This window comes from Octopus bimaculoides, chromosome 28 (genome assembly GCF_001194135.2).
Source record: "Octopus bimaculoides isolate UCB-OBI-ISO-001 chromosome 28, ASM119413v2, whole genome shotgun sequence".
Classification (NCBI taxonomy): Eukaryota; Metazoa; Mollusca; class Cephalopoda; order Octopoda; family Octopodidae; genus Octopus; species Octopus bimaculoides.
The window spans coordinates 9,693,745-9,703,224 of NC_069008.1; the positions used below are offsets into that span (position 1 = coordinate 9,693,745).

General features: G+C 37.8%; 1 protein-coding gene across 1 annotated transcript in view; it reads right to left on the reverse strand.

Moving 5' to 3' along the window:
- Window positions 1-1,903, reverse strand: part of LOC106875688 (alpha-mannosidase 2x) — a 93,778-nt gene extending 91,875 nt beyond the window's left edge. The window contains exon 1 of the mRNA XM_014923937.2: window positions 1,726-1,903. Within this exon, the coding sequence (XP_014779423.2) occupies window positions 1,726-1,846 (121 nt within the window). The 5' untranslated portion in view covers window positions 1,847-1,903. The remainder of the gene's footprint in view (window positions 1-1,725) is intronic.
- Window positions 1,904-9,480: the final 7,577 nt, after the last annotated feature.

Below are 9,480 nucleotides of genomic sequence, written 5' to 3' on the forward strand. Positions count from 1 at the left end.
ATATATATATATATATATATATATATATATATATATATATATATATACATAAATATATATAATATATATATATATATATACACATATATACATACATATACATACGCACACACACACACATACATACATACATACATACATATATATATATCTGTATACATATACACAGGATCAGTGACTAGATCGCAGTTGTGTAATAATAATTTTCATCCTCATGAAATAATTTTAAGTGAATCTTTTGTCCGTTATTAAAAAAACTAGGCTGGCTCATCCATAATTTAATTGTATTGCACGTGGTCCGACCAATAAGTATCTAGACTGTTGTTCTAATAACAAAGCTAAAGCATACATAGTGGAGCCACTTTCGCACTACGTTTGAACATTTTATGTCACTTCTGCTATTTCCAGCAGTGCTTGGAAGGAATGTATGCAGTATGTTACTGTTGCATTGACCATGACAGAGAAAGTTGAGCAGAGAATCTGCATCAAATTTTGCCAAAAGCTTGGCAATACCAGCTCAGAGGCCTACGCAAAGTTTTCATTGTTTTTGACACATTGATGGAGATCTTGTGTGACTGAACCCCAAGTGTGTTTTCGGTCAGCTGAAAGCAGTTTTGGCACAAACTTGGCAGACACACATCTCATACCTAAATCTTTAGTGATAATGGACTGAACTGTAACTAATCTGCATATCAACTGATAACTCACAGATGGTGATTCGACGATTTCCCCTTACAGCTGCACGCACATCTGCAATGTGTTTCTCAGTTCTGCTGGTCTCCCAGAACATTCGTCACTATTGCCATTTTTACGGCCTTCTTGGAAACGTCTGACCCACTCATACACTTGTGTGTGGCTCATACATTCCTCTCCATACACTTTCTGCAACTTTGCGTAATGCCTCTGAGCAGATATCACCATAACAACTTTCTCTGTCATAGTTAATGTGAAAATGTTAAAACTTGGTGCGTGTGCACAGCAGAGTCCAAGGTGGACTCTGTACCAAGTGGCTTTATTCTGTGTGCTTTAGCTTTGTTACTATGGTATTTTCTATATTAGCCTTAGTTGTTTGATTTGATGGTCTCACATGCATACATATATCCATATATACACAAAGAAAATTGTGCCATGAAAAAGAGCCTGTGCAATCCTACGTAAAAGCATCCAGCACACTCTGTAAAGTGGTTGGCATTCAGAAGAGCATCTAGCTGTATAAACCATGCCAAATCAGACTAGAGTTTGGTGCAGCTCCCCAGCTTACCAGCTCTGGTCAATCTGTCCAACCCATGATAGCACGGAAAATAGACATTAAAGGATGCTTATGATGATGATGTATTCACACAAAAGCTTAATTTTCTTATCAAAGAAGTTACTGTAGTATAATTATAGGAGGGAACACATTTGAACACAGGTCAACTGGATTAGTCTAACCCAGTACAAGCACAATAGGTAATATAGGCCTAGAACTATAATGCGTAGACAAAAGAAAGAATGGTGACAGCTGGTACATTTTTGATACTAGGTTTGCTGAGTCATGTCTGACTCAGATATGCAACAAGGAAGTAAGGATACATTAGAAAAAACAGTTATGGATACATTACATCTGAATAAAAGACAGGATGGTCACGGCTGGAAAAATTTGATCACAACCAGAGATTAATCATGAACAACATTAAATGTTAATCCTACAACACAAAGTGTCATTGGAGAAGAAAAAAAACCTACCCCATTCCTGTCTCCAGAGAAATTCCAGTTCTTTCTTCTTTGCTAAGTATTTCTTGACAGAGTAATGGACTCTTTGAATCAGCATGTTCTTTAGACCCATCTGTTTCAGCAGGTATGCCATTGTTGGAGACAGTCCAAATGGGTCAATAGACCAGCCAGCCTGAGGTTTTACACCTGGTGATAGAAAGAAACAAAAACACAATATATAAGTAAGAACCATAATCAAATATAAAAAAGAAAAGGAAACAGAATAGAACCTCTGTTGGTTTCAGTGAGTTCTCACTAGGAATTTCCCACTGGTATTTTAGTTGATACCTTTTCTTAAAGTACCTTCATACTCTAACACACATTTTCATATTGTTTTTTTCATTTTAGAAAATGTTAACTTTTAAGTATTTAAACCAGCCATATCCAGCGAAAATATTCTACCTGTTTTAAGTTCAAACTGACAAGATGTAACCTCACATTGTAAAAATAAACAGATACTTCCTCAAAATCTCAAGGCTACAACATAATACATGATTGATTTAAAACAACATGAATAAATAAGTTTACATTTGATAGAATAATGTGAATGCTGAAATGTTAAACAAATATATGACTGAGTTATTGTTTTACAGTGGGATACTCTTCCTGTCACTAACTCTTTATCAGTTTTTCAAGTAAGGGATATCTTTATTCCACACATTTTTGAAGTGAAAAACCAGTACACAATGCATTGACAGAGGAAATAACAGTAACATCACTGCACATAGCTGAGTGGTTTCCAGGAAGCACAAATATAAACAAACAAACACACATTATGAGAGGCCTCTTTCAGTTTTCATCTGCCAAATCCATTCACAAGAATTTGATAGGCCCAGGACTTCATCTTCACTGAGGATCTCTTCAAGCTAACACATGTCTTCAACACTGAAAAGAATGCACTATAAAGATAAAAACCTTTCCCATCAGGAACAAAAGAATACTTGAGTTCCCAATAACAGCTAACTCATTACAAAGTCTAGATGAGACCTGGTTAAGAAATTCACTTGGTTGCTATGAGGTCCTAGATTCAATACATTGTATGGCATTTTGGTGAAGTACATTTACCCTAACACTAGACTGATCCAAGCCTTGGAAGTGAAACTGGATAGACAGGAGTTGTATAGAGCAGTGTTTCTCAACTATTTTTCTTTTTTTGCCTGTGGATCTCTTTGATTCCTATTTTACTCAGATGAAACCTTAAAACTATTTAATGCTTAAAAAATTCTATTATAGTTTTATAATTAAATATTATTAGGAATTGCATTAAACAAATTGTTAAAATATTTTGTGTATTGCAGAAGTAAAACCAATTTATTGTACATAAATTGTAACATAATCTTACATGGACCCCACTTGAGAATCACTAGTACAGAGCCTTGTGGGTAAAATTGGGTTGACAGAAACTGTTGAATGGACTCTACCAGGAATTCAAAGGTCAAGTCTTGTTACATTGGTGTCAAACTAAATCTGCCTGAAAATTACATTGAGGGTACACATATCCATAGAAAACTTGGCAGATATGCATGCTAATTCAATGATTAAGTAGTGCATATGAGTGAACATATGGCTGCTCATGCAATGATATCAACATCAAATACCTAAATGTTAGACTTGGATGAGGAGAATGAATAGGGTGCATATAAAAAAAATAAATGAACAAATAAAAGAAAACCAAAGAAAATATATATGCACACAAGTATAGAAAAACCATGCAAAGAATATGAAGTGCATAAACATATATATCTATTTGAATAAAATATATCAATATGAATAAAAAATATATCATTACATATACCTATCCTTTGTAACCCTAACTTTAGTAACTCTACAAGATGCATGAGGTGAACTAGATGTAATCTGCTTTCACCCTCTCTTCACCCTCAATATTCAGAACAGGTTACCTAAGTAATGTTTTACTTCATTGGAAAAACACTTCCCTAGTTCTAATAGATACAGAAAAATCTTTACTCCCCACCACGATCAAGCTACCATACTTGACTACATGTAACACTGTTGACATTATATGTCATTTCAATAATAAGAAATTACCTCATCTACTTAAGTGTAATCAACTTAACTACTCTTGGGTAAGAGTATAAAAATTGCACCCTCTGCCAAGGTATGTTGAGCCAATGTGGCAGAATAAGCTCATCAAACCAGTACTGTCTCAAGCTCAAATTCAAAGCTTCCACATCAGACTGTGGATGGTAGTGAAAACATGCTGAGGTCTTCATCCTGCAATGGACTGAACATAGGCAATCCAATCCAAACCAAAACCTAAGTGTACACATAGTAACATCTTTATGATACCCTACAGCCCTAGCCCCATACATAATAACTCTTCAGACTTTCTTCATTTTGGGAGAGAGACTGACACTTACTTTGTTGATGCTGAGTTGAGCACACAGCTCTCTCCACATAATGGGCCTAGAGATATGTCTATGCCAGTCAACAGTTACACACATAATAGGGGTGGTACTGTTAACAGTATTAATATTAACAATACATAATATAAAGTGTAGTTTCTAGAAGAACAAGGCTGTGACAAAGTTTAGAGAACTACTACCTTTGTTGGTAACAAAGAACCTCTCCCTCAGAGTAAAAGGCAGATAGTATGATACCTGTATACAAACACCTATACAACATGGCAGAGAAATGTGACTGCAGAAGACATGCAAAGGCTTGAAAGAAATGAAGCCAGTATGCTCCGCTGGATGGGTAATGTCAGTATGCATGTACGACAGAGAGTAAATGATTTAAGAGAAAAATTGGGTATAAGAACAATCAAATGTAGTGTGCAAGAGAGAAGACTGTAGTGGTATGGTCATATGAGGTATATGGATGAGGACAGCTGCATAAAGTGCTGGTCTCTAATTGCAGAGGGAACCTGTGGAAGGTGCATATTCAGGATGATGTAGGATGAAGTGGTGAGAAAGGATCTTCAGATATTGAGTTTCACAGAAGAGATGACAAGGGACTGAGACTTCTGGTAATTTGCTGGGCATGAGAAGATACATCAAGCTAAGTAAAATCGTAGCCATCCATGTATAGAGGCATGCCATTTACAATCCCCACCCCATCCACAAACACATAATCTGTCCTCTGTGCACAAAAAGCACCTGTGTTGACCCATGTAAATAGCACCTGCACTTGAGTCACATAAAAAGCACCTGTGCTGGTGACACATAAAAGGCACCCAGTGTGCATTGTAAAGTGGCTGTCATTAGAAAGGGCATCTAGCTGTAGAAATCATACCAAAACAGACAACTGGAACCAGGTGCAGTGTTCCAGTTTGCTCCTGTTGAACTTTTCAGCTCATGCCAGCATGAAAAGTGGATGTTAAATGATGATGATGAATACTTACCCTGGCAACCCTGTCAGCTCATGTAACTCAGTCTATATAAAGACTGGGAACAAGAGCTCCCTTCGCACCCCACCTGTGAATGTGGAATAACTTTATAACTGTATATACCCACCCTCCTGCTCCTTGGACAATAAATGTATGATTACATACTTATGTACATATGTCTATCATCATCATCATCATCATCGTTTGATGTTTGCCTTCCATACTGGCATGGGTTGGCTGTTTTGACAGGAGCCGACCAGGCAGAAGACTGCCCCTGACTTTTGTGTCGGTTTTGGCACAGTTTTTTTTAGCTGGATGCCCTTCCTAACACCAACCACTCTGTAGGGTGGACTGAATGCTTTTTATGTGACACAAGCACAGGCGAGGTCAGTTTTCGCATGGTTTTTAAGCTGGATGCTCTTCGAAACGCCAGCCACTTTACAGTGTAGACTGGATGCGTTGTATGTGGCACCAGCACTAGCAGGGTTACCAAGTGACTTGCAAGACAAGGAATCTTTGAGAGGGGAGTGGGGAATTGGAGGATGTGATCTTCTGTCAGATGATGAAAGGATAGAGTGTGACAGAGAGACAAAGACAGAAACAGGTGTCTTGCTGTAGAGGAGGCACATGGTTACTTGGCGAGAGAGAGAGAGAGAGACACATAGACAAACAGACAGAAGGAGAGAGAGTTAACAAGAATGAGGACAGAAACAGATGTGCTGCTGTAGAGGGGTTACCCAGCCAGAGGGAAGACAAAGAGAAATAGAGTGGGAGGCAGCAAGAGTGCAAGAGAGAGCAGTAGAGAGATGGTGGAAAAGTGCCAGAGTATACTCACAAGGAATAGGGATCAGAGAATAGATGGGATGGTAGAGTAAAGAAGTGAGAGATAAATGAAGGTCATAATATATGTGACAGGGTATTGCCAGGAAGGCACAAGTAGGGAGTAGGGGTGGAGAAAGCAACGATAAAGTGAGCAAGTGAGCGGGGCAATGAGGACAGGATTGGGGAGTGGGAGATAATCACAGTGTATGAAGAGGAAATGTAAGGAAGAGAAGAGATGCAATTTGGTTTGTTGGAGTTTGGTGTGTGAAAATTTTATTGTTACATGTGGCTTGTAGAACTCAGTTTTTCTGACTGAGTGGGTGTTCTCTAGAACCTCATATTGCCAGATATCTCAGTCCATTGTCATTTCCTCCATAAGTCACAACATCCTGAGATGGTCCTCACCACTTCATCCTGTGTCTCTCTCTCACAGTGATCAGCACTTCTTTATATAGCTATCTTCATTCATATGCATCACATATCCAAACCAACAGAGTCTCCACTCCTTCATGTTGCATTTAATTCCTCTTCTGCCCAATTTTTCTCTCAATACATTTGCACTTTGGCATTCATGCACACTGATTCTGCACATCCAGTGGAGCATACTGCCTTCATTCCTCTCTCGTCTACGCATGCCCTCTGCATTTAGAGCTATGTCTCACTACCAAGGAGTATAACTATTCACACACAAGCATCATACAGTCTACCTTTTACTCAAAGAGACAGTCCTCTTGTTGCCAACAAAGATAGTAACATTCTAAGCTTCCCCCATCAAATTCTTATTCTATACTTTCAGAGCATCCAGCACCACTGCTAATTTGGTCACCTAGGTAACAGAAACTATCTACTACCTCAAGAGAGCCTCTTGCACATTTCAGAGAGACTAAATCTGCATGCTCTTACTGTTTATTGTTCCTGTACATCTGCCACATACGAAGGCAAGCCTATCGGTTAATCTACTAGTGATTCCAGTGCATCTCTTATGTGTCCATAGCTTACACTGGGTGCAGTGAATGGAATTACTTCCTACTCCTTCCCTACATGTTGAGCAGGGCCATTTTCCTGACAGAAAGAGAGGCTTATCTGCTTTCTTGTTAACAACTTTGTTCTTTGCTAGGTTAAATTTAAGGCACTTTGATTCCGTATTTGGAACTTCGCCAATTCTGCATCAGATTCTGCAATAAGAGCAAGGTCATCAGCATATAGTAGTTCCCACAGGCATCCAGTTTTGAATCTTTCTGTTATGACCTGGAAGACTATGATGAATAAGAGTGGCTTGAGAACTGAACCCTGGTGAATCCCTACTTGTACACTAAATTCATCACTGTATTCATGGCCAACTCTCACCTTAGTGACTGTGCTTGAAAGGCACATGGCTTGAAAGGCTCGAATAAGCTACTCTTAGCTTTCTTAGAGACCACCATATAACAGCAGGGGACTTTGTCTAAAGCTTTCTCCAAGTCAAGAAAAGCTAAGTAGAATGGCTTACTTTTGGCCAGACACTTTTCCTGCAGCTGTCTAACTAGGAAGATGGCGTCTGTAATACTCCTTCCAAGTACAAGACCAAACTGTATCTCATCGAGCTTAATTCTATTCCTAATCAATTGAGCTATAACTCTCTCTGATCTAGTCCAGCAATTTGATACCTCTGTAGTTGTTTCTATCCTAGACATCACCTTTACCCTTATAGCAGCTAACTATAATACTACTACACCAGTTATTGGTGATAACACTTTCCTCTAGGCTGAATACCACACTGCCAGTTATTTTAATCATCTCGGCAGTGATTCCTGATGGTCCAGGGGCTTTCTCTGTCTTCATATCCTTAATTGCCATATCTATTATACTACTGCCAACTCTGATGGCTGGTCCCTCAGTGGTTCAATATTTGAAAGACTTTCCTTCTCCCATTCATTTTCCACATTTAATAACCTTTCATAATGGCATCTCCACACATCTTTCTTCTCTGAGTCACTAAGTGCAAGCATGCCATTATCCATTCTCACACATTTCTCACCCACCACATCTCTGTTCTCTCTAATACACTGCTTTGCTATCCTGAACACCTCATGCTGCAGAACATTGGCAAACCTCTTATCTTCAGCTATTCCTTTTGCTATGTAAACCTAGCCTCCCTTCTGGCTACTTGATATAATTCTGTTTCCACCATTTTTGCAGTCTTTCCAAGCCTGTCTCTTTGCTTTTATAGTGCTGTCCACCTCCTTGTTCCACTACCATGTCACCCTTGGCCTAGCTGGGACTTTGCACCAACCATAGATTTGGTCAGTAGCCCTCAGTAGATTGTCCTACAGGAACTTCCAATTGTCCTACAGGAACTTCCAATTGTCCTCTAAGCTATATGTCCTTATCTCCTCCTCACTATCATCAGAGGCTTCCATTAGAATGTCTCTAAATTTCTGTCGGTTTGTTGGGTCTTTGAGGTCTAGTAATTACAAATTTAGCCTGATACGTTTATATGGGTGCCTGCAACACAGACCTTAAGGTGAGATTGTATAACCACTACTCTAGCTATTAGTCAGAAGCTAAGAATAATTAAATCTCTTTGTCGAAGTACATTTGGAATTTAAAGGACTCAGTTGATGAAATGGTCTGTGTTCAATGTGCAAAAACATATAGTGGGTAAACTAACAAATGTCTTAACTATTATGGAATGTAAGGATAGTATAAAGTAGTATAGCCACCTTATTTAAAATGTAGACATCGATTAAGCAAGACTTTAAGATATAAACCATAATTCCTTCTTAATACTTGTCTACTCTCCTAATTGTTTTACCTATATTTCTTTCTTCTTCTCCCTAGCTCCTCAGCTTTCCTTTTTTTTTTACTTTTCTTTCCTACTTTTTCATGCTTCACCCTGATAATTCACCCTAACTTTTCTAATGTCCAAAACACTCGGACCTTAAGTCACTCTGTTGCTTTTGCTAAATATTAATAAAAGTATACTCATATTTCGAGTTCTATTTTTCCTGTTTGCATCACTGCAAATGTGTGTGTGTTCACTTCTTTATATTCTTTGCATGGTATTTCTGTAATGTTTGTGTGTATATTTTCTTTGGTTTTCTTTTCTTTATTTTTTGTATGCACCTGTTTTTATACTGATACACTTTTATGTGCATTGATACATTCTATTTATATGTGTATATGTTTAGACACTTTTTTATATTTATTTATTATTTATATTTTTCAAAAAAATCTATGTTTAGATTTTTGTAATATGCAACAGGCTTTACTAGTATTTGCAATTGTTGTAAGCATGACATTGTAAACTATTTCTCTTAATAGTTACACCTAATAGTGTACTGTTTATTTATTGTTGCCTTTGGTAAACAGACTTCCTTAAACACATCTCTTTCATCCTGTTGCTTGTCTACTAATAATAAATTTTATTGGTCATTTGACCTACTTGTTTTTACCTACTATTCTCCTGTGGCTAAAATAGCAAATTCTTCACTGCTGTCCTTGCAATATTGACTTACAACTACAGGTAATTCAACCTGAAGAAAAACTAAGCTATATATATATATATATATATATAT